The 24,599-nt window shown below is 38.0% G+C and overlaps 1 protein-coding gene across 1 annotated transcript in view; it reads left to right on the top strand.

Annotated features, from left to right (window-relative positions):
• The window catches only part of Dbp45A (putative ATP-dependent RNA helicase Dbp45A), a 192,499-nt gene that overhangs the window by 1,357 nt on the left and 166,543 nt on the right, over positions 1–24,599 (top strand). Inside the window, exons 2-3 of the mRNA XM_068226661.1 lie at positions 81–194; positions 9,316–9,509. Coding sequence (XP_068082762.1) covers positions 95–194; positions 9,316–9,509 — 294 coding nt within the window. The 5' untranslated portion in view covers positions 81–94. The remainder of the gene's footprint in view (positions 1–80; positions 195–9,315; positions 9,510–24,599) is intronic.

Below are 24,599 nucleotides of genomic sequence, written 5' to 3'. Positions count from 1 at the left end.
CGAAGCGAGTCCGAGCCTGGACTCGAAAGAATCGAGTACCGCGATTCCAGGCATCACTCGCGCACATCACTAGTGTTAACCCATTGGTTGACAAATGCCTGGATTTGTCACTTTAATACATGACATGGATAATATTGAATCTTTCTCCGATCTCAAGGTTAACGCATGGATTGTTAGGCAGTGTGAATCATTAGGTAGGCTACTAATTGCAGTTGTTTTTCTGGAATGATATACCCGTTGGTTCGTTTGTGATTGTGTATTTTTGGATTAGTTTCAGAGAAGAACCATTGAAGTGAAATCTTGTCTATAGTAATATGCTTACAGATTACCCTGTAGCTGATTTTAATGCCTTACATAATGATGAGAAACTTTTATAACAATCTTATTGTTTTTTTACGGTTTTCGGAGATGCCGGATATTTGTCCCGCAGGAATTCTTTTACGTGCCAGTAAATCTACCTACACGAGGCTGACGTAATTGAGCGACTTCAAATACCACCGGACTGAGCTAGAATCGAACCTGCCTAAATAGTTGGGGTGAGAAGGGCAGCCAGCACCTCAACCGTCTGAGCCACTCAGTTCGGGAGAAACTTCTCTTGGTGTAAATTTATAATAATAATTTTTATTGATGGCATAAAACCATGTTGCATAGTTGCTAATTTGTAACAGACATTTTTACATAAGTCATGAACGAGAAGTTGGTAATGTAAATATCAAATGATCTGATTATACATTATTAAGTTTATATGATAAATGGGCTACGTTACCTAATGATTGTAATTTTAATACATTTATTTTTCTAGCTTTTTTTCATACGGTGAGATTGTGAACATTCAACTAGGCATATATCAATATCCAACTTATTCACATTTCTCATCATTCTTTGCAATGGACTATGGAAAGCGTCGTTTGTTCTATGCCATTTTATTTCAAATGATTGATATAATCTTGCAGACTTCACCTCGTATTTTCACTTTTTTCAATAATTCAGAACATTTTATATATTAGAGTGGAGTAATTTACAAATGAAACTAATATCAAAGTCTCTTCCCTGAAGAGACTGTAATTCCAGATAATTTTGCAAATTTTTAATAATCTATGCAGTCATATGGCATACCAATTTTGTAAGAACAAATACGTAAAACTTTATGTTTGGCAGACAGTCCTAGATACGGAAACAGTATGGTTGGGATTTCATATCTGAGTGCAGAATCCTAATAATCGACATACCAGTGTTAAATAAATTGTCCTATGTGTGTTTGAAAGTGAGCAAATTTGAAAACTCTGGAATTCAGTTTTTTTTTTTTTTTTTTTTTTTTTTTTACATACGGTAAGTTATCTGTTCAATGTGATCACTTAAGTTCAGGGTATTTCTGAATAATACACCCTAGTCGTTTATTTGTTCAACAGTATTCATTACTCTGTGGGTGAGGGCGATAGAATAACACCCATGGTATCCTCTGCCTGTTGTAAAAGGCGACTAAGAAGGTTCCCAGTGCTCTTAACTAGGGAGCCTGGGTTGGCTACCACGGGGCCCTTAGCTGAGTCCTGTAATTGTTTCCACTTACTTGTTTCAGGCTCTTCACTTTCATCTATCCTATCGGACCTCGCTTGGTAAACTCTTGTTCTTTTCCAACCCCGACAGTATTAGAGCACTCTAGGCCTAGGCATTTTCAAGCCTTTTGTGGTCCTTGTCTTTCTTTGGATTTCAACTTTTTCTTTCTGATTAGTGTTATATAGAGGATGGTTGCCTAGTTATACTTTAAAACAATAACTTAATCACCACCACCACCACTACTACCACTCAAGAGTATTCACAGGAATTTTGGAATTTGATTTATAATCGAAGGAGATATTATATTTCTTTTTAGAAAAATGGATTATCTTACACTTTTTTTTATTGAGCTTTAAGCCCTTACTTGAATGATAAACTTCATATTGATTTAAGTCTTTTGTAATCTAAGGGAATCATTATGTGAATCAATTCTTGTAAAGAAAAAACTTGAAATAAACGTGTCTCATAACCACATTCAGATTCATTGTCAGTAGCAGCAGCAGGTCGTCTCCACAGATCTGTAGAGAATTTATTAATATTACCACTACTGTTGTTATATTTTTTATAGCATTTCATTTTACACTTTGCTTTACGTTGCACTGACATAGATAGAACCACGGAAAGCCATCTTAATGGCTGCCAACAGTGGGGTTCGAACCCACTATCTCCCAGATACAAGTTCGCAGCTGCGTGCCCATAACTGCACGGCCAATTTGTCCATTATTTTGTGATAGTTTAATTGCCATTGGATTCTCATCAAGGTGGTACGGTATATGTTCAAATCCTGGAAAATACATTTGGTCCATAATTCTGATGGATGTAGTATTTTTGTATCTGTCTCTTGGTACAGGCCAGAGCAAAATGTAGCTCTCACCAGACCCATAGTTTCATTTATGTCTGACACAATTAACATAACTGTATTTAGGTGAGAAATTGCTTATAGCTGCTTGGGCTTGCTTTTAGGCCGTTTTGGAATAATTTCCTTAAAACAGTTCTCGCAGAACCATTAATTCCATTATGTTATAAAGCTTTAGGTTTTTTGTTGGACTTGGTAGATTTGTTACGCCTGGCATACCTTAAGAACTCTAGATGCAATGGCAACATCATCAGTCTTTCTGGAAATCCCCTAGTACTGGTGACCAATGGTTTCTTAGAACCATTTTGAGAATATTGTAACTGAAAATTAACTTGTGAAGCAGAAACAATGGTACGTGGTTGCAAACGTAAATCAGAATGACAAAAGAAAATACTCAACAGAAGTGAAATTGCTGCGAGAAATCAGCAATATAATAAATCTCCTTCCTCATCTCCCACAAACTGGTGACCTGTGTTGCCCGCATGGGCTCAGCCCTGTTTTACGGCCGGATGCTCTTCCTGACGTCAAACTTACGTGGAGGAATGTATTCACTATTGCATGTTTCTGCAGTAACTTGGGGGTGTAGTGTGTTTTGTGTGTATGAAGATCAGAGTGATGGGACAAACACCCAGCCCCCAAATTAGAAGAATTAACCAGATGCGATTAAAATCCCCAAGACATAAAAGGACAAGAACAGTCTCTACTTCTTCATATATAGCTGTCTTTGTGTGAGTAGAGTGCCACTCTTATATTGATCTGTTGAGATCTTATTCTCCTTTTGTGTTTGCCATGTGTTCTTAGTCCTTTATTACACGTATTCATCTTTATATTTTGGAGTCTTCCCTCTTCTGGTGTTTAATAATGTTAATGTTATTTGCTTTACGTCCCACTAACTACTTTTTCAGTTTTCGGAGATGCCGTGGTGCCAGAATTTAGTCCCGCAGGAGTTTTTTACGTGCCAGTAAATCTACCGACACACGAGGTTGACGTATTTGAGCACCTTGAAATACCACCGGACTGAGCCAGGATTGAACCTGCCATGTTGGGGTCAGAAGGCCAGCGTCTCAACCGCCTGAGCCACTCAGCCCGGCTTTCTGGTGTTTATGCCACTTCCTTCTTATCCTACACTTCCCACATCAGGACTGAAGAGGGCCGATGACCTTCGATGTTAGACCTCTTTAAACAACAAGCATCATCAGGACTGAAGATCTATCAAGATGACCCCTCCATGAGGGTTGAAGGCTGATGACCTGATAAAGCTGGGAAGTAGAAATGAGTTTGTCAGGGTCTGAGAAGAAATGAATTTTGGAGAACTGAGGTTGATAAGGAGAGAGTTAATCTGTTTGAAGATGGCAGTGTATGAAGAAGTGGAAATTGTGCTTGTCCCTGTGTTTTCTTTCTGTTTCTCCCTCTTTCAACACTGACCTGTCATTGCCAGTGACAATGTAAAGAGAGATAGAAACAAAACAAAAAAAGAACTTAATAGCACGAACACTGTGGCAGATCAGCGTGGGAAAAGGGAGCAACAGAAATAGGAGCCAATGAGAAACACGAAAACAAAAGGACAAGGAGCTTCCATTGTGTTTGTTCTATTATGCCCTGCGTATCCCTTTTCAAACTTCCTATCTTCCTATATGTGACTTTTTGTTTTTGTTTTTAATAGTTCTTCTGTATACACTATGTTGTTAGAGAATATAGAGTTAATAACCTGATATTACTTACTCATCACCATTGTCTCTATCATTACATGACTTTTAGCCACATAAATTGCCCCTGGGTGAACACTGTCTGAGGCAGATCTGAATTTTATTATAGATTTGTTGTTCGGTTTCGTTTACTGTCATCATAGACGCAACTCTCAGTGGAAATTTCATGGTCGTCAATGAAAATGGAATATTAGGGCATGGTAGATATTAGTTTTATTCTTGTCAGACAGGCAATACGACCTTTTTGCTAATCTGTTATGATTAGAACTCGAAGAGACCATATTAGAAACACCACGGTAAGAGATGAGCTTCAGCAGGAGCCAATAATGGATGTCATTGAGAGGAGAGGATTGGGCTGGATTGGTCACCTAGAAAGAATGGAAGATGAAAGGAAAGCGAAGCAGGTGTGGCGAGCCAGACCAACAGGAAGAAGAACGCGAGGGAGGCCATGTATTGAATGGGAGGAGTACATCTTGGGACTGATCAGGAAGCGAGGGAAGACCCTGGGTGAGGTTCAGAGAATGGTGCACGATAGAAGAAAGTTTAGTAAATGGCTGAAATGTCCCGACGCCTAATGGCACAAAGGGAAATAAGAAGAAGAAGAAGAATTTGCCTATTTGCGTATTTTATTCCTGTGTTCAGAAACGTAGGCTTTCGAGATATAAATCCGTTTTAGGGTCTTTTTAGCTATATTTTGTTGGTTTTATTGTGCCTGTAAATGGCTATTTCAGGGGTTTGTGCCTTTTTGGAGTATAATTGCCTATTTGATGCCTTTTGACTGAATTTTAAAAAAAGCCAATTTTCTTCCAGTGCATTATATTGTAGCTAGTGTGCTCGACAGAAATATCTTCTCTTTTCTCAATACCTGTTTACCCCACGAATAAAAATGGGAATTCTCAGAAGTCACCAGAAACAGTTCTAGGGAAATTTCCATCAGGAGAAACAAGGAACAATTTGATCTCGAACACTTCAACCCCTCCACCCTCCTAAGACATATGCGAGAACCAGTCAGCGTCGAACTACTGTATGTTGCACAACTCATATGTCCTGTACTTCCCTTTCGATGAGAACTGTTGTATGCGAACGCTTTATGTTCAGAATGGTTGTGATTTATTGTGAATAAGACGAAAAAGAAGTGTGTTTGCGGCAATGCCCAAAGAAAAATCGTTGAAGTCCTACTGGCTGAAGCCGTGGATTACAGGGGATCCCAATTTCACTAAGGATGGAAGGGTAGTCTGTGAAGCTTTCTGTAAGGAGGTAAGTTTGTTTGTTCCTTTTATCTTTTTTGTGATTGAGAACTGCGATCGCATTTTATTCTAGCATTTATAGGCCTATTAATTTGTATATTGTGGCAAGTTGTTTTGTTGCAATGCTGTATTAGTCGGGAACTTTCAATAATTGATATTGCTAAAATGTAAATAATCATTAAATTACTGAACGAGGAGTTAGAACGCAGGTGGTTTCTTGTCACAGAATGGATGAAAATTAAATCGGTATTTTGAACTGTGATTCTTTTCCTATAAAAATAGAGATTCACAACTGAGATTCAATTTTAAGACTTTTTTTAAAATATCGTTAATTCTATTACACGTTAAGCCTTCGCGAGACACAGGTTGCAGATCCAATTTAGCCCGTCTAGTACAATGCCACAGCATGTTTTACAAGGTTGCCAAGAGTATCTTTACAAGACCAAGCCAGCAAAAAGACCGTTTGTCTGGATTGGTGAGGTCCGGTTAATAACTGTTGTGCTTGGGAGGGGGGTGGGGGGGAAGCAAAGAGAGTCTGAGGGGCGTAAGCTCCCAGGTTAGCGCCGCAAAGTCGCCAATAAGCCCCTAGCATCCCTTCTAGAGTCTTGCTAAATTGTGACGAAAATTAGGTTATGGGCGCATGTCACGACAATTTCAAATTACGCGGTTTTTAATTTTCAGCCGGGCTGAGTGGCTCAGACGGTTGAGGCACTGCCCTTCTGATCCCAACTTGGCAGGTTCGATCCTGGCTCAGTCTGGTGGTATTTGAAGATGCTCAAATACGTCAGTCTTGTGTCGGTAGATTTACTGGCACGTAAAAGCCTCCTGCGGGACTAGATTCCTGCACCTTGCTGTCTCCGAAAACCGTAAAAGTAGTTAGTGGGATGTAAAGCAAGTAACATTATTTATTTAATTTTCAACGAGGGTGGCGGCCTTGTAGGCACACATGATGCAGGATCTATTGCAGGCAACAGAAAATAGTCTTCATGGCAGCTGACATGGCTGTCCAAAGCTGGCAAATAGCAACGAATAAAATGTTCACAAATCTGAGATTTATAGAGCCTCCATTTTCATTCATCTATATAAGTAAGAATATTGCTAGGGGCAGCTTGGTGGGTCCTTGGCAAGCATAAAGGACGGATCTTTCTTCTACGATACTCCGGTGTCGTTTCATATCTTTTTAATTCTATTTTTCACCCGGTGAACTCGACACAATACTGTCAAATTATAACTGAAAATCCTTGAGGACATATTTCCATGTAAATTACGAATTCCCTTTTTCCTTCTTTAAAGTTTTGTACTTCTAGAAACATCATCTCTAATAGTCTTTTTTTATGAAACAAATGCATGATATATACTAAGCATTATTGCCAATTAGCCCTACTGTAGAAATTTTTGAGATATAGGGACAATGTAATTTATGTCAATTTTATTACTTTTCAGATCAAATGTGAGAAAAATACCACATAGATCAACTTAGAAATACTGCGATGCATCTGCTATGAGTACAGAAATCTGTATCATCGCAGCCTTTCTACCAGTCCACTTTGGGTAGCGACCAACAACCATTTTCTTCAGACCTATGCACTGTAATGTTGGGAGCTAATATGCCCTTGCATAAACCGGAGCATCTTCAGATTTCAGCTAGCTGCCAGGAGCAATCACCAAGTTGGAGAAGAGTGGCATGTTCCTGGTGGGGTCATTTAGGATTATGGAAGAAGTCAGGGGAAGTTCTGACCGAACCTCTGGGAAGGTAGCCGCTGTCAGCGAAATAAGAACAGATGAAGTGACTTCATTGAAGTTTTGTCCAATCACTTCATGTGATGTTGAGAGATCTTTCTCTCAGTACAAAAACATTATGCATGACAGGAGAACAAGATTGTTACCAGAAAACATTGAAACGTTGCTTGTAAATTCCTTTTATATTAATTGAGTGTGTTATTAAATTATAAGTAATTTTTTCATGCCTATGTTGTTGCCTATTGTACACATTAGTGCTTATTTAAATGCCTATTTTGGCTAATTTAAGAGCCTATATGCCTGCCTATTTTAACTGTTTGTAGTGCCTATATTTCTCGTCTCTAGTTGTGATCTCCATCTTTATACATTTTTCCATCATTCTGCTCACCAGCATGAGAATACCATTTTCCAAGACTGAACTCACTTGTACAGAATTAGCATAACAGAATTCAGGTCTCTAATTTTTGGCATAGAAAAGGAAATGAGGAGACTTTTAAGTCAATGAGAACTAAAATGACTGCTGAATTCTCTTGAATGAAGTGGAAAGCTTCGTAGTGTTCATGATTAATATTCATTACACCTAAGCTTTGTTCTGGTACAGTGCTTACAGCCAACAGAGACTGTCAGACACTGTAATGTATAGCTTCTAAACACCTAGTGAGAGCACACCGAATACATATATTTTGGTAATTCAGGCAGTACCTTTCATTACAATAAACTTATCATTTAATTTCTGTTAGCCATATTAGGGCTCATGCAAACACACCAAAATCTCAAGACCAAGTGAACAGCTAAGCTGAGGCCTGAGCCACACTCTACAGTCACGTGATTCTCCCTACCACACCCTCCTCCCTCCCTTTTGCACTAAACCACCTGGATTCGTTGATCACCTCTCCACTTTCCTGCAGGTAGACAAGTTATCCTTCAAAGGATTATTTGAAAGTAAAGTGTATAAGCTCACTATTGAAATGTGCAATAATTTCTATATTCACCCCGATATAGGGTGTCGGGGCAGAACCTTAAGTCATCAACCATAAAAATCCTTTTTGGTTGGTTTTTGCACAATTTATGCTAAATATGATTATTTTTCAGTCTCGAAACACAAAATATAATGCTTAGAACACTATAACATAACTTACCTGTAAAAAAATAAAATTATATATAACAGAGTTGACACTGAAAAAAGAATGACTTCCTTCTTAATAAACAATTTATGCTATACAATTGTATATAAGGGTTAATAGATTTTAGTTTCTCATTCATTTGCAAGAACACCTTACCTGATCTATTGATTTTCAAGGTTTCAGTAATGGCAGTACATGCTGAGCTCCCACATTGCAGGTTTCATCAATAGAAACAAAAATCCTATTCACGTTCTGTATATTACTAATCTACTATCTTAAGCACTTGGAAAGGTGTTTCTTCCTGGAATTCCATCTTTCATCGTTCAGAGCCAAAAATAGAATATTTACAGACATTTGAGCTTCACACATATCTCTGGAAGAATGACTTACAGCAACCTTCAGATGAACATTGTTGCAGCAACATTTGCTGCACAATTTTTCACTGCTTGTATATGTTTGTCATGGCCAATATGCTTCTGTACGGTGAATCTTTCTTCTGCTGCCATCACTTTATGGTATAAAAATGCACTGTTAATCTCTACATAAATAAAACATGTCTGTATGTGTGTGTTTGTGTCCGGTTGTAAATCTAGAACCGCTGGATGGAATTTTATGCAGTTTTCACTGTTGTTTAGAGGATTTCCTGTGTATCCATCTGAAAATGTTTCTCTTGGAAGAAAAAAAAAAAATAGTCTTCGATTACCACTTGTTGAGAAACTTATAATTGCTATGTAGACTTGATATTTTAAAAAGAGGGGGCTCAGAACTCTTGGGCAAGTGAGCTCTACAGTAGTTAAAACAGCTCAGCTAATGGCATGCCTTAGTCCAGGAGTATTGCAAGAATGTAATGTAACCATTGCTTCATATTATTTCAGTCTGAAATTCACTGAACGGACAAAAGCAAAATTAAGCTGTTTTATAGCTCAGTAAAGATACTTTAATTCACTAATTTAACACATTTATTATCAGCAACAATTTTGAAAGTTTATAATTAATTCATGTATATTTACTATTTTGCTGTCTGATGTGAATTTTATTAGAGTACTATCTTATATGTTCTTTGACCTCTGTTTTCTTCACCCTCACAGGTGTCAAAAGTCCTACTCCTATTCAGGCAAAATGCATTCCTCACATACTCAATGGAGAAGACTGCATTGGCTGTGCCAAAACAGGGAGTGGTAAAACCTTGGCTTTTGCGATTCCAATATTGCAGAAGTTGTGTGAAGACCCATATGGTATATTTGCTCTTGTGCTCACTCCTACAAGAGAATTAGCTTTTCAGGTAAGTATTAAAGAAAAAAGAAAAAAAAAAAGAACATTTAGGAGGTTTAGCTAGTCTAGGTAACCATGTAAATTTTGGGGCTGATATTCCTTAGTAAGAATTTATCAAAATAACATGGAGTCATGATTGGGCACCTGAACAAGATTGTCACATCAGATGCTCTTATAGAACATTCCCTTTCGTTATTTTTTCCAATCATCACATTGAACTAGTCATTAAAGGTAAACAAACTGAACCATGATAGTTACAGGTGAAATATTAGTCCATGAACATATGATTTGATCTCCAAGTCTTGTTTAGGGTGTTAGCTTGTTACAAACTATTTTCATGACTCTGATAAAGTTCTAAATTTTATCAAGTGTGTATATTGTGGCCCTACATTCCATTAAGTTACATTGTCTCAATGCCAAAACTCTGATTCTCTGCTTAAACAAGTGTGCATATCAGAAGTGAGACTTGCAGAATTGCATTGAGAATAAAGAAAACGCCTTATTTCCTTATTTAAGAGACAAAATCATTTGAAACAATGGAGACATTGCCCTAAACATTTTTATGTATCATATGTCAATACAGTTCATAACTCCTAAAATAATGAATTTCCATTGAGACATTTATGCGTATTAAAACAAAATCAGTTGATGTCCTTATACAGGTGTGAAGTCTACATTTCATACTGTTATGAATAAAACAGCGTGTTTCAGGATGATCCAATAAATGCACACACAAATATATACACACACAATTCTATTCAACCACGAATGGTCACACTTAGTAATTGCTGTCTATTTACAAGAGTCTGCTCTTCTCACACAGCGGGCAGTCTGGCTCGGTACTACTTGAGAGAGCATTAAACCTGATTGACAGGCCTTTAATTTGCATTTATCAGCCCAGCCACCCCACACAGCAACTGCGTACAGACAGGTTTCAACATAGGGCTACTTGCCACATAATACACATTGACTTTTCCTTGGTTCGACTTCCAAGACAGTTCAGTAATTCACACAGTCAAACACAGTGAACAACTAAACAGCGACAGTTCACATTGCTAAACAGCAAGACAGTACTTGCAACATGATTTTTAACACAGTTCCAATTACACTCACAATAGCTGCTTCCATCGCTCATTAATGGCTTTCCTCAGTCCACAGAAGTGCACACACTCAGTACTCTAAGGCAGTACACAGTCTTCTGTGCCATACGCCGTCCTCAGTTCAGCTACTCAACGCTTCGATGCAACAATAACCACAACTCCTCATTCAGACCTCGGTCGGACACTAGCAATAGCCAACATATTTATGTTTCTCAGCAGCACTTCGTGGGGGGCTGACCGTGCGGTGCTACTACGATTTTACACGGCAACGGTCCTCTCCTGAATTGACTATGAAAATGCGGCTTATGGCTCAACATCAAAATCTACGCTGAGCCTTTTAGACAGTATTCACCATAGTGGAGTTAGGCTGGCAACGGCAGCGTTCCGTACTAGCCCCATTCCCAGCCTACTCGCTGATGCCTTACGGATAAGGAGGCAGCAGTTACTTCTCACGTACGCTGCCAAAATTTGTGAAATGCCGCTACATCCAGGCTATCAATGCATCTTTAGTACTCAGTACCACCAGAGTTACCAAAACCGGCAGAATGGCACATGGCCGGTTGGGTTTTGAATTGATAACCTGTGTCGTGATTTGAATATCGATATCGGTGGTTGTCTTGAACAAACTTTTAGCGAGGTACCTCCGTGGTTGGTTCCATGACCGGATATACGTCTAGATCTACTCCGTGGACCCAAGGTGAACACGGATTCCTCCATTTATTGGAGGTACAGTATTTCCAGGACTTAGTTCACCAATATCCAGCCGCAAGACATATCTTCACAGATGGTTCTAAGATTGGAGATAATGTTGGTTGCTCTTTCATCACCGATGACATGAGCACTAAGATCTTGCTTCCTAGTGTATGTAGCGTGTATACTGTACTTCTTTTATGTTTTTGTTTCACATAAATACAAAGAATTATGTCAAAAAGAATATTACGTTTCTCATTAATTTCATTCATATTGTAATTAGGATTGTGACATTGTTCGAGACGAATGTAAAGGTTTTCCAAAATGTTGAGCGTTGGACCTTCCTTTTCTGTTTTTAGAATGGTTGGATATTGGTTGATGGACGTAAAATTATGTTGTCCTGTTGCCAAAAACCTATTATACCTAACAGCATTAACATGTTCCATAGGCTTATGCCTTATTGAGAAACTATGACGTGTTTTTTCCTACATATGAAGTCTTGCAGTCTTAACATCGTACTTTATAGATACTGATTGAGAAAATTTGTTGCTTTGACTGATTGTGCGTGTATTGTAAAAAATAGATAAGCTATTGTATTATTATTAATTGTTTTAAAAGCTATTCATTGATTATACTTCTTGAAAATATTGATTATTAAATGTAAAAGAGAAATAGTTTTCTTTGTCTATTGATTTCTCTAGTTAGGGTGGAAATTTAGTGTCTAGATTATTGATTGTATTGATTATTTTGTTAATTAATTGTGTATTATATCTGTATGACTTTGCTATTGATCTTATGATGTCTAATTTGTCTCAAAGATCTTTTTTTAGATAAGGTGTCAGGTGGGTTTGGTGTAGCAAGCGATGATAGTGGTTAATATGCCAGTTACTTTCGGAATAAGGTGCCCAACCCTCCACTATACAGCAAGTCAGCAGAGTTAATCACGCGCAGCGGGCCGTGCTGTGGGACAAACCCAAAAGGCAAAGTCTTGGTACGTACATGGACATGGAAAGAACAGGGAAAATAAAATATCCCTTTTTCTTTTGGAAACAAACAAAGGGTTTGAAGCTATGTATTTTCAAAACTGACAACAAGATAAAAGTAAAAATGTTACAATTTTTCTTTTGGTGATACTTAAAAGAAGCAGAAATTTTATACAAGATACAAGACCAACAAGCCCATTCAATGGGAATTCCAACTATTGTCTAAGCACAATAGTGATCTTGACTAGAATTTCTACAAGCCTTTTCATTATTATTTCTATTATTATCTTTTTTTTTTTTTTAACGATAGGAAATAACATGCTTGTTTCATACTAGAGAAATGCACAAATAGATCAAAGGTCAAAATCTCAAAGGAAGGCACATAATTTGGTGGGACTAACACTGATAATAATACCTGGAGTACACATACAGAGTGAACAATATTTCAAAATAGTACAAGGGTTATCGAGGAACGACAATATGGATCCTCACAATTCAAAAAGTAGAGTAATAGCGCACATCGGCCAATTAAAAGAAGGCACCGAACAAAATGAACATTCGTACACAATATATATATATATATATATATATATATATATATATTTGAAACAACTACTAGATCAGCACCAATGTTGAGAAAAAAAAAGATAAAACAACAAAAGTTAAAAGAAAATGGGGATTTGTGAGCCACAATTTTTTTTATGAATCCCATAATACAATCTCAATTAGAATATACTCAATCATAAAAAAATTGGTGTTAAAAAGGGCATGACTTATTAATAACAGATCAGTAACAATCATTATCAATTTTTATTTAACTTTTTGTCCTTCACATCTTTCTTTAAGGATCAAAAAGAGGGAAAAAATGGAAGGGGAAAGAGAAAGGATGATAAAATCCGCGCACTCAAAGTCCCAGACAGTTCCCAAAAAATAGACACAAGATTCCAACGATTTACGAGACATCCATTATTAAATTCAAAATTATGTGTCCATAGCTGAAGATACTTCCGCAACACTTTGAAAATATTATAAGACTTTCAGGACCTTGAAATAAATCGAAAATAGTAAGTCCATGTTTGAAAGAGATAGACTGCAAATGGAGTTTGTTATGTCAGGCCAGAAGGGCAAGACCAATAGGTGAAATATTTAAAAGTTTGTGTGCATGTCCTTTGCTCACCCACCTCCTCGTAGAAAAGCCAGTTCGTAGAACAGCAGAAGTACAGACCAGCTGTACAATGACAAATGAAGCCCTCCACACTAGAATCACCTCATATCCCAACTCGTCACAAAGAAGATCAAGGTGAGCTTATATAGGCAGAGAGTAGCGATCACCGAACATGCGAGAAGGCAGACGTAATATGTGATGTGATCGGAGGGAGGAGGGGTGCAAGCCGGCCGGGTGAGTAGATGCACAGCTGATACGGAGCGACACATAGCAGCAGGCGGGTCTTAGAATGCAGCAGCACTGGATGACGAGACAAGAAAGTTAGGCGAAGAAAAGTAGAGTCTCAAATCCCACGATGCAGTAGTGAGAGTACGTGACAAAGGGAATGGTAAAAGCTCTGTTTACCATACTATAATGTGATGCTTTTTTATGGGATTGGGAGTGGAGGGAATGAAAAATTATTAAAGTTGTAATTAATGAAGGGGAAACCGATGGCAGGATCTGTATATAAGGTTTCTAAATTTCGTACAACTATAGCACGCCAAAAGATACCTCTAAAACCATTAACCCGTTCGGTGGGCGATGCGGCGAGATCCGCGGCTGCAAGTCGCTTGCTCGGTGGGGAACGCGGATATATCCGCCGATTCAAATTATATTTTTTTCCTCAGTTGCCTGCCTGCGCAGGTTTATTTCCTTTCCAGCAGCGTATTCTGGATGAGTCTGCCCTCTGATGTGAATTTTTTCAACTATGTTCTCCCAATACCAATGTGTCATCCATGAGTTGCAACATAACGAACGCAGCTGAGTCCGGGCAAGAACGACCTAAGGCTTAATAGATCCGTGCTGAAGCTTTAGCTCATCGCCTAATCGTCCCTTGGATGCAATAATATTGCTGTAGAAGGGATTTCTAGAGATTATGACACTAAACAGACCTCTCTGATGACATTTAAGAATTGTGACCTGATTTATTATCCTCAGTCTTGTTGGAATTTAGTGGCGAGAATTGTGATATTAATAAAGTAAGTTCTGCCGAAGGAGAATTCGTAAGTGACAGGAAATTACCTGAAATAAGTACTGCAGGCTCGAATATACAGGGTTTTTGCGTAGCTGATACGAATATTCAGCCGGCCCCGTGGTGTAGGGGTAGCGTGCCTGCCTCTCACCCGGAGGCCCCGGGTTCGATTCCCGGCCAGGTCAGGGATTTTTACCTGGACCTGAGGGCTGGTTCGAGGTCCACTCAGCCTACGTGATTAGAATTGAGGAGCTATCTGACGGTGAGATAGCGGCCCCGGTCTAGAAAGCCAAGAATAACGACCGAGAGGATTCGTCGTGCTGACCACACGACACCTCGTAATCTGCAGGCCTCCGGGCTGAGCAGCGGTCGCTTGGTAGGCCAAGGCCCTTCAAGGGCTGTAGTGCCATGGGGTTTGGGTTTGGTTTGATGCGAATATTCAGCAGTCGCAATAGAGACAACACGTGTTCGATTCCAGTTCAAGTAGCGTACATGACAGTGACAGTTGTGACGATAATACTGATTACAATCCAACCATTGCAAGTTCTTGGTAAACTTATACTGAAAATGGACAAAGAAATCCTGCTTTGATCCAAATTTCCACCGTGATGAAAAGAGAGTGTTTTTAGGGAAAACAAAGCTGAGCGAAATATTTTAATAACGTTTTTATGACAAGATATGCCAGAACGTACCTGAACAAACAAAAGATGCCGTGCAGGAAATCGCACATAAAACCCAGTTTAGTAAGACGAAAGGAAGGAATCAAGATCAAGACCATGTCCGGGCAAATAAGGACGAAATAAAGCTTTTTATGGCCATTCTGTTGCCTCAGGGGATTGTACAGAAAGCTAAATTAGGACACTATTTATAGCAATCGCTTGTTCACTACGCCTATTTTCTATGAGCTGATGACACAGAAAATATTTTTTTCTCGCCAGATTGAGTGGCCTGGCCAGCCTCCTGATCCCAACTTGGCAGGTTCGGTTCTGGCTCAGACCGGTGGTATTTGAAGGTGCTCAGATACGTTGACCTCTTGTCAGTAGATTTACTGGCATGCAAAAGAACTCCTGCGGGACTAAATTCCGGCAGTGTATCCGAAAACCGTAAAAGAAATTATTATTATTATTATTATTATTATTATTATTATTATTATTATTATTATTATTATTAGATTTTCCTTCACAGCTTTTTACATATCTCCAACATTGAGGTGAATGATGCACAACTTCCTCCCAAAACATACAAGATAAATCCAGTATTTGACCACCTGTTAGCAAAATTTTCGGAAGCTTATACCCCTGATGGTAAAATGTCAATTGATGAGAACCTCTTGCTATGTAAAGGGTGGCTAGGGTGGAAAGTTTACGTAACAAGAAAACGATCGCGTTTCGGAATGGAATTATATAAATTATGCGAAGGCGAGACCTGCTTCCGTGTGCATCATAATGAACAGCTGTAAAAGACATAACACTGTGAAGACTGTAAATATTACCTGTATTGTGTGTAATAGTCTGTTTATGTCACTTATGAATTGTAGGGAGGCTATATAAACTTGATCCCTCGAAAGCGCTAACCAACATAACAGAAAATTTCGTGAGTATTATAATTTATTCCATTGTATATCAAGTACATGTAAACTTTGTAAATCTACTATTTACATATACAGAAACATTTATTTACAGGCAGAGATTGATAGTAAACTGCCTAAAATATTCAGGTGAAAGTTACTCTATAAACAAAAACCAGAGCTTTGCTGATAGGAAGATGCGATCTCGATTTCACAGTGTGAAAGCACTTAGTACGTTTTTGCACAAAGTATTGAAAAATTAAAATAATCAAATTTTTCAACAATTAAATACATTATATTCAAGTAAATATTTATCTTTTGGCCCTTCAATAGTTCATTTTAGTCTAAGATTGTTTTTAATCAAGTAATTAAATATTTTCTTCAATCAGGGAAATCGCTCCCCACCTGAGAGTGAGCTAGTGTGTACCGAGCTCCCTGCTTAAGGGGTTAATGAACTGCAAATGTATCACACTTGTAGCAAGAATCTTGCACCAAGTTACGGTTCTAGTAGACTGACAATAACCAATACCATAAACCTGACATCTAGTGGGAAGACTACAAGCCTCTCTGGCGGAAAATCGCCCGTTCTTCCAGGCCTTGTATGTCACGTAGGCAACGGCTAAACATGAGCATGACTTGCCCACAGATAAGAATATCGCTTTTGGTGGCAATTAAATCTCATACTATTATTGACACTAAAGCGATACGCCACCGTACGAGGAAGTGTAGCTTTGATTATGGCATTGTTACGGTGAGTGTAATCTACTCATAAATAGCTTCAACGAAGGGAAGATGAAACAATAGTCATGTGTTACCGAATGTGTTGTAGGGACCATATAGATGTAGCTTGCATTCTGGAGATTGTAGGTTAAAACGCATCATCGGCAGCCCTGAAGATAGTTTTCTGTAGTTTCTCTATTTTTACACCAGGCAGATACTAGGGCTGTTATGGCCATGGATGTCATCATCAGCCAAGTAGAGTCATTATACAAAGATAAATAGTGAAGTTAAAAAACACACAAAATTGACCCTCATAATTAAAACTGTCTATAACAAGTTAAAATACACAGCATATTAATGCTAAATATCCAGGTTTAAATACACAGTTTGTACCAGTTTGACAACTTGTTACTCAAAAATAAAAAATTGAGGCTGAGGAGTCCTGTAGAAAAACAAGTTCAGAGCCTTTGGCACTCTTGAAATTTTTTATAGATTTAAGTCCTTTGTGCAGCATTGGTAGCCACAACATATGCAGAGAACTGTGTGCTGAGTGCAATGCGAAAATATGTTAAAAGAGTAGTTGGTGTTCCTCTGTGAGCATTAAAAAAGTGACAGTAAGTCAATTGGTAATGTGTATAAACTATCTTCATAAATTACAATGTTATGCCGTGTTATATTAGAGCGAGTTGATGCAGTGGCCGGAGCTATGTATTGAAGATTGATTGATTGATTTCTTTCTTTCTTTCTTTCTTTCTTTCTTTCTTTCTTTCTTTCTTTCTTTCTTTCTTTCTTTCTTTCTTTCACACTACAGGACTTAGTGTCCCAATTACAGTGGCAACTAGGACAGATAAGCAACAGTTAACGTGGTGAAACTTATATCTAAACTATATTCTACAATTTCATCTAATCTCCTATCATGTTGATATAAAATATGAAAGTATTTTTCTAAAGACTAAAGAACCTTATGTTAATGCGGTGGAACAACACACGACAAAGTAAAATTATAAAATAAATGAAGCAATACATTATATTGCATAATATTATAGAACTTCACCTTACAATTTCCCCTATTTTTAGGACTTCATACAGTTGCGTGATGAAGTTCAGTTACAAACTCACTCAATGGCAAACTGAAGTCAAGGCCATTATTTTTCTGAATGGCACTGTTGAAGATACTGCAGAGAGTGTTTACCGGCGAGTTATCATGGGCACACATCCTGGATTTTTCATTTTAAAATGTTATGTTATTTCTGGAATTGAAGCGAGGTACATAGAAATTTAGGAGAGAAAGTAATTCAGGATTATCAATAGCATAGTTTACAACTTTAAAAAGAAATTTTACTGCATCCTTCCGTCCGTGAATTTCTAAACTCTCCACTTCGAAATTTAAAAGGATATCACTATAGGGTACCATACGGGGATAGCAGCCAGTTTTTTTATATTGTAAGTATTTCAAAAATCTTTTTTGTAATTTTTCAATCTGTTAAACATATGTTTGACACCTAGGGCTCCAAACGATGCTGGCATATTCTACTTTTGGTCTTACTATGGTATTGAACAGATGAATGCAAGTTTGTGTGTTTTTGAAGGGTTTTATATTCCTGATAATGAATCCTAGGGTCTTGTACGACTCAGCTACCACTTTCAGTATATGTGAATTGAATGTAAGCTCATGGTCGAATAAAACCCCGAGGTCTTCCATCTTGCAAACCGATCACAAATCACTGTCGCCTAGCTTGTAAGTGTAGTGGACGGGAGTTTTCCTTCTGGTGAACGACATCGATACACATTTTTCTACATTTAAGTACAGTTTATTTTCAGTCGCCCACTCCAGTACACTTTTCAAGTCTAGCTGAAGCTGTTCACAGTCTTTTGTGTTTTCAATGGCTTTGAACACTTTGAAATCGTCGGCGTATAGGAGACAGCTGGAATATTTCACTAGTTCAGGCAAGTCATTGATGAATGCAGAAAAACTAAAGGGCCTAAATTTGACCCCTGAATTATTCCTGAATTTACAGGGTATTCCCGAGAAGAATGTCTCTGGAAAGAAACGAACTGCTTCCTATCACCCAGATAGGAACTGAAAAAATGCAACAGTTGTTTCGAGAAACCGAACAGGTTTAACTTACTTAGTAGAGCATCGTGATTAATTTTATCGAATGCTTTTGCAGAATCTGTAAATACTACGTCCATTTGTCCACCTGTGTCAAGTTCTGTGGACACTCGCTGAGTGAAATTAACCAAGTTTGTGACTGTGGAACGTCGTGAAAGGAAACCATGTCGTTTGTCTGATATAAGAGGTCTTAAATATGTTATTAGTCGATTACATAACATAAATTCGAAAACTGTTGCTATCGCGGATAAAATGGAAATAGGCAGGTAGTTGTTTATTAGTGTGGGATCCCCTGACTTATGTATGGGGCGCACACTCGTGATAACTTCCAGACGGATGGAAATATAGATGTTTTAATAATCAAATTATAAATAAATAGAAGTGGATGCTTAAGAACTTCTGAACAACCTTTTATCACATACGGTGGTACATGCAGTCCTGCAGGTGCTTTAGTTTTCAGCTTTTTAAGTGCTACTTCAACCTCTTCTAAAGCAAAGTTGTTAATATGCTATGTATTGTTAGTGTAAGATGGAGCATTAGGTATGCGATATTGTGCCTTATGCGGGGAATATACTGATTGGAAGTAGTCCGCAAAGCCTTCTACAATTTCATCTTTAGTATCTAGTACGTTATTTTCATATTTGTAAGTGTCGCAATCCCTACTATTCTTTCTCCTATTTTTAACGTATGCCCAGAAAGATCTAGTGTCATGGTTGATACCTTGTTCCGCTTTCTCAGTGTATCTTTTGTGTGCGGACTTAATTTCAGATTTAATTTGAGCTCTCAGAATTTTATATTGACTATCATAATGATCCGTAATGTGCTTCCGCTTTCTGTAATATTCTTTTCCTTTCAATTTTCGAATTATGCTATCTGTAAACCAAATGGGGTATGTTTTGCCGTTACCTGTTTTTTTCGTGGGAACCGATTCGTTTATAGCTGAATAAAGGTTGCCGTAAAAACAATCTACTGCAGCATCAACTTCAGTGCATTCATAGAGAGAGTTCCAATTCGTGTCCCTAAGCCTCATGAACAGTCGTTCGTAGTTCGCTTTTTTAAAATTATATGAAGTCTGGGGGGTAGTGTTAGGTTTAGTCCGATGCAATGTAATTTGTAGCTCTATTTCTAAGGCCGGGTGGTGTACATCCTCTGGCAGTAGCGGGTCTGTGCTTCTTGTGCATTCAATATTTGAAATATTTTGATTAGTCATTACTAAGTCTAAAGTTTTTCCGTTACAATTTAGAACTGAATTACATAAGAAGAGATTATGAAGATTAATAAAATTTCTTAATTGCTGACTTTGCGTATTTGTGTTCAAATCACTGTTCATGTTACTTATTGATGGAATGTTGAAATCACCGACAATGACGACGTTACTGTTGTGTAGCTCATAATGAGATTCTAGCCATCCAAATATTTCACTGTAGACAGCTGATTTTGAGGAAGGTGGTACATACACATTACCGAAATACCATACCTTTCCTTGAATGACAACTTTCAGTAAGAGCCCCTCAAAACTATTTGTGACCTGTTCGGCCTTGAGCACAGTTAATCCTCTCCTGACAGCAGTGAGCACACCCCCACCCCTCCTAGTGCTACGGTCAGCCCTGTACACTCTGTACTGCTCACTACAGACCTCAATATCGAACACAGTAGAATCCAGTCAAGTCTCTGTTAGGGCCACGAATTGATATTCATTGGCCTGAATGTTCTGACTCAGTTCATCAAATTTTGTTTTTAACCCGCACACATTTTGATAATAAATATTAAGCCTAGTGTCATCCTTTAATTTACAGCTTATTTAGATCATCCTGGTTGTTAATTACAACTACTGTGGAACCCTGAGTTTTACGCATTTTAATGACTCCGTTTCTTACCCATATGTACGCGTAGTCCTTCTCTCTGCAGATGACTCAGGCCTGGGCTAGCAGTTTTCTTCTCTGCGGTGACAGACTCTCGTTGATATAGATGACACTGTCGCCTGGAAGATCTGCGTGGCTGGTGGAGAGGTTTCTCTTCACTCGCCGTCTTTCCATGAACAGATCTTTGTCCATTCGCCTTACCAGCTTCACAATAATTCCGCAGTGTTGTTGGTGAGGGGCTTTCGGGAGGCGATGACACGCGTCCACCATTTCTTCTTTCACCTCTATGTTCAGAGCCCGTCCAATCTTCTTAACTGTGTCCAGTACAGTTTCGTTTTGGATATCAGGAACCCCCTGGATTTCAGTTGTGTTCCTTCTTGAGTACATTTCCGCATCATTCACTCGGCACTCTAGGGATTTCATTTTTTCCCTTAAATTACAGTTTTCCTGAGTCAAGGTTTTCTATGTGATCAAAACACTTATTAATGGTTATGAATTTCATGTTTTTGGTCCGTATTGAACTGAGAATAATATATAAGTAATAATAATGACAACGTAAACGTTTCCACCTTTTCAGTACTAAAATATATTCACGAAATTATAAATTACACGGTACTAGTTTCGACCCATCTAGGGGTCATCATCAGCCATATTGGAGCAAAGATCACTTTTGGCGAAATCCTAAGTAAATGTTATTTTAAAGAATAACAAGTGAAATGAGATGTTATTATGGTAATAGTTAATAATACAAGGAATATACATACTAAGAGGTTTTTAACAAAGAATAAAGTGTAAATGGGGTATTGTAAAAATTATAATCATGGAAATCAGTAAGTTCTTGTATTGAAATGACATATATAAAATTATATATAGCTTAGGAAGAGGGCTTAAGGTGGGGCTGAAGGGTGCGGGAGAAAGTGTAATTGTCTTGGAAAAGTACCTTTGATTAAATTTAGGATTGAGTTTAGGTTGGCTGCATTATTGTTTCTGAGGAAAGTGATAAATAGATCGAAGAGTATGTTGGGTTTCTCTGAGATTTCATTGAGATTGTGACTGGCATTAAAGTATTGGTCTAGGTGTATGTAGTAATTTTCCATTATGTTGAGTAAAGGGCCCTTGTTTGCTAATACGAGGATGTCCATGTCTTGTTCAATATTGGTGAAATTATGGTTATAATCTTGCATGTGTTGGCCGATGGCTGAAAACCTGTTGTATTTTATTGCGTTAGTGTGCTCGTGGTATCTGATAATGAAGTTTCTCCCGGTTTGCCCGATGTAGGTTTTTCTACAGGTGGTACATTTGATCCTATAAACTCCTGATTTTAAAAAACTGCTGGTCTTGTTGATGTGTGAAGTATTGTATAAAACGTTCATGTTCTTATTGTTGGTTTTGAAGGCTATTTTAACGCCTTGTTTCTTAAAAATGTTGGTTAACTTGTAGATATCATTGTTGAACGTGAAGGTGGAAAATGTTAGAGGTTTGGTTATTTCTTTTTTGAGGGTAGTTTTTGGGCGATGTTTGTGTTTATTGATTATCCTTTCTATAAAATGATTGCTGAAGCCGTTGAATTTTGCGATTCCGCGGATTGTGTTGAGTTCGTTTTTTAGATCTTTATTGGACATAGGTATGCTGAAGGCTCGGTGAACTAGGTTATTGTATGTGGCTCGTTTGTGGGACTGGGGGTGCACTGAATCTTGGGCAAATGGTGGAGGCTGTTTGAGTGGGTTTTCTGAAAATTTTATAACTGAAAGAATCTGAGTTTCTAGTGATGGTTAAAATAGCCTTCAAAACCAACAATAAGAACATGAACGTTTTATACAATACTTCACACATCAACAAGACCAGCAGTTTTTTAAAATCAGGAGTTTATAGGATCAAATGTACCACCTGTAAAAAACCTACATCGGGCAAACCGGGAGAAACTTCATTATCAGATACCACGAGCACACTAACGCAATAAAATACAACAGGTTTTCAGCCATCGGCCAACACATGCAAGATTATAACCATAATTTCACCAATATTGAACAAGACATGGACATCCTCGTATTAGCAAACAAGGGCCCTTTACTCAACATAATGGAAAATTACTACATACACCTAGACCAATACTTTAATGCCAGTCACAATCTCAATGAAATCTCAGAGAAACCCAACATACTCTTCGATCTATTTATCACTTTCCTCAGAAACAATAATGCAGCCAACCTAAACTCAATCCTAAATTTAATCAAAGGTACTTTTCCAAGACAATTACACTTTCTCCCGCACCCTTCAGCCCCACCTTAAGCCCTCTTCCTAAGCCATATATAATTTTATATATGTCATTTCAATACAAGAACTTACTGATTTCCATGATTATAATTTTTACAACACCCCATTTATACTTTATTCTTTGTTAAAAACCTCTTAGTATGTATATTCCTTGTATTATTAACTATTACCGTAATAACATCTCATTTCACTTGTTATTCTTTAAAATAACATTTTCCTAGGATTTCGCCAAAAGTGATCTTTGCTCCAATACGGCTGATGATGACCCCTAGATGGGTCGAAACTAGTACCGTGTAATTTATAATTTCGTGAATATATTTTAGTACTGAAAAGGTGGAAACGTTTACGTTGTCATTATTATTACTTATATATTATCAAAACACTTATCGAGATCAGTTTGTTGCTTTGAAATAAGCTGGGCCGTATCGTCCAACTTCTTATGACACAGTTCGAGTGAGTTCCCTAAATCAGTCTCTCTTGTCTTTTGGTCTTCCTTCATTTGCCGAATTTCTTCGGTTAGTTCTTTTAGAAGAGAAAATATACTATCTAAGGATGGGATAGTGTTCCCCACTGATTTCCTCTTACTGTTGTCTCCTTCATTTACACTACAACTTTCACAGGACCACACACTATATCTATTCAGGTTGTTCACACAATTCTTATGGTACCACTTTTTGCACTGAGCACACTGTACCTTAAGGGCTCTTCCCAGCTCCACTCCACATTGCTCGCAAGCGCCCATTCTGCTATGTTCACAACAAGCTCCTGAATTAATATTATTTCGGGATTCCCGATGAGTAAATTCATGTTTTTCTTTAATAACTTCACAATAGACATCACACACTTGAACACGTCGTATGCGTACACTGAAAATCCCGCTGTTAAACACTTGAAATTACACACTTTCGAGGAGCTCGTTTCGCGCGTGCCACTCACTCAGACGCCACGAGGCCAGTGAAATCAAAGTTCTTGATCCAATGTGGGACCTCTAGTATGAAAAATAAAAATGAGTTAAACTCGGATAGTGGAAATGGGCGAAGAAAGTAAATCTTTATGAAGAGACTCACCTCGTTGGTTAGTTGCGTATGCTACGGAGTTGAAGAGGAACTGTCTTGGAAGTCGCGTGGACAGGCTAAGGAAGGAAGGGGAGAGGGAAGGAGTGTGTTGAGAAGGGGGAGGGGCAATGGAAGGTGCGGGATCAGAGGGTTTTAGAGGTAAGAGGGGATATCGCGTCAAAGTGTTACATCCTATCTGAAAGACAGAGCTGTTTTTTGGAATTTTGAATATATTAAACACTGCAATGAGAACATCAAACAGGATTTTCGGTTTCTCAGAGATGTCATGTAAGTTAAAGTTTGGAGTAAAAAATTGGTCTAAGTGAATGTAACAGTTTTCGGTAGTATCTAAAAGGGGGCCTTTGCTTTGAGAAAGGGTTAGATCTATTAATAAGGTTGGAATTGTGTAGAACATCCTTAGTTCTATTGTTAGTTCTAAAAGAAATGTTAACATTATGTTTCTTAAATATATTGGTGACGTTATATATGGTTTTATCAAGAGTGAAAGTCGAAAACAATTTTGATTTATCCTTTATTAAATTTGATTTAGAGCGATGCT

This window comes from Anabrus simplex, chromosome 3 (assembly GCF_040414725.1).
Source record: "Anabrus simplex isolate iqAnaSimp1 chromosome 3, ASM4041472v1, whole genome shotgun sequence".
Taxonomy (NCBI): Eukaryota; Metazoa; Arthropoda; class Insecta; order Orthoptera; family Tettigoniidae; genus Anabrus; species Anabrus simplex.
The sequence above is the reverse complement of the archived record's forward strand: the minus strand, read 5'-3'. Positions and strand labels throughout refer to the sequence as shown.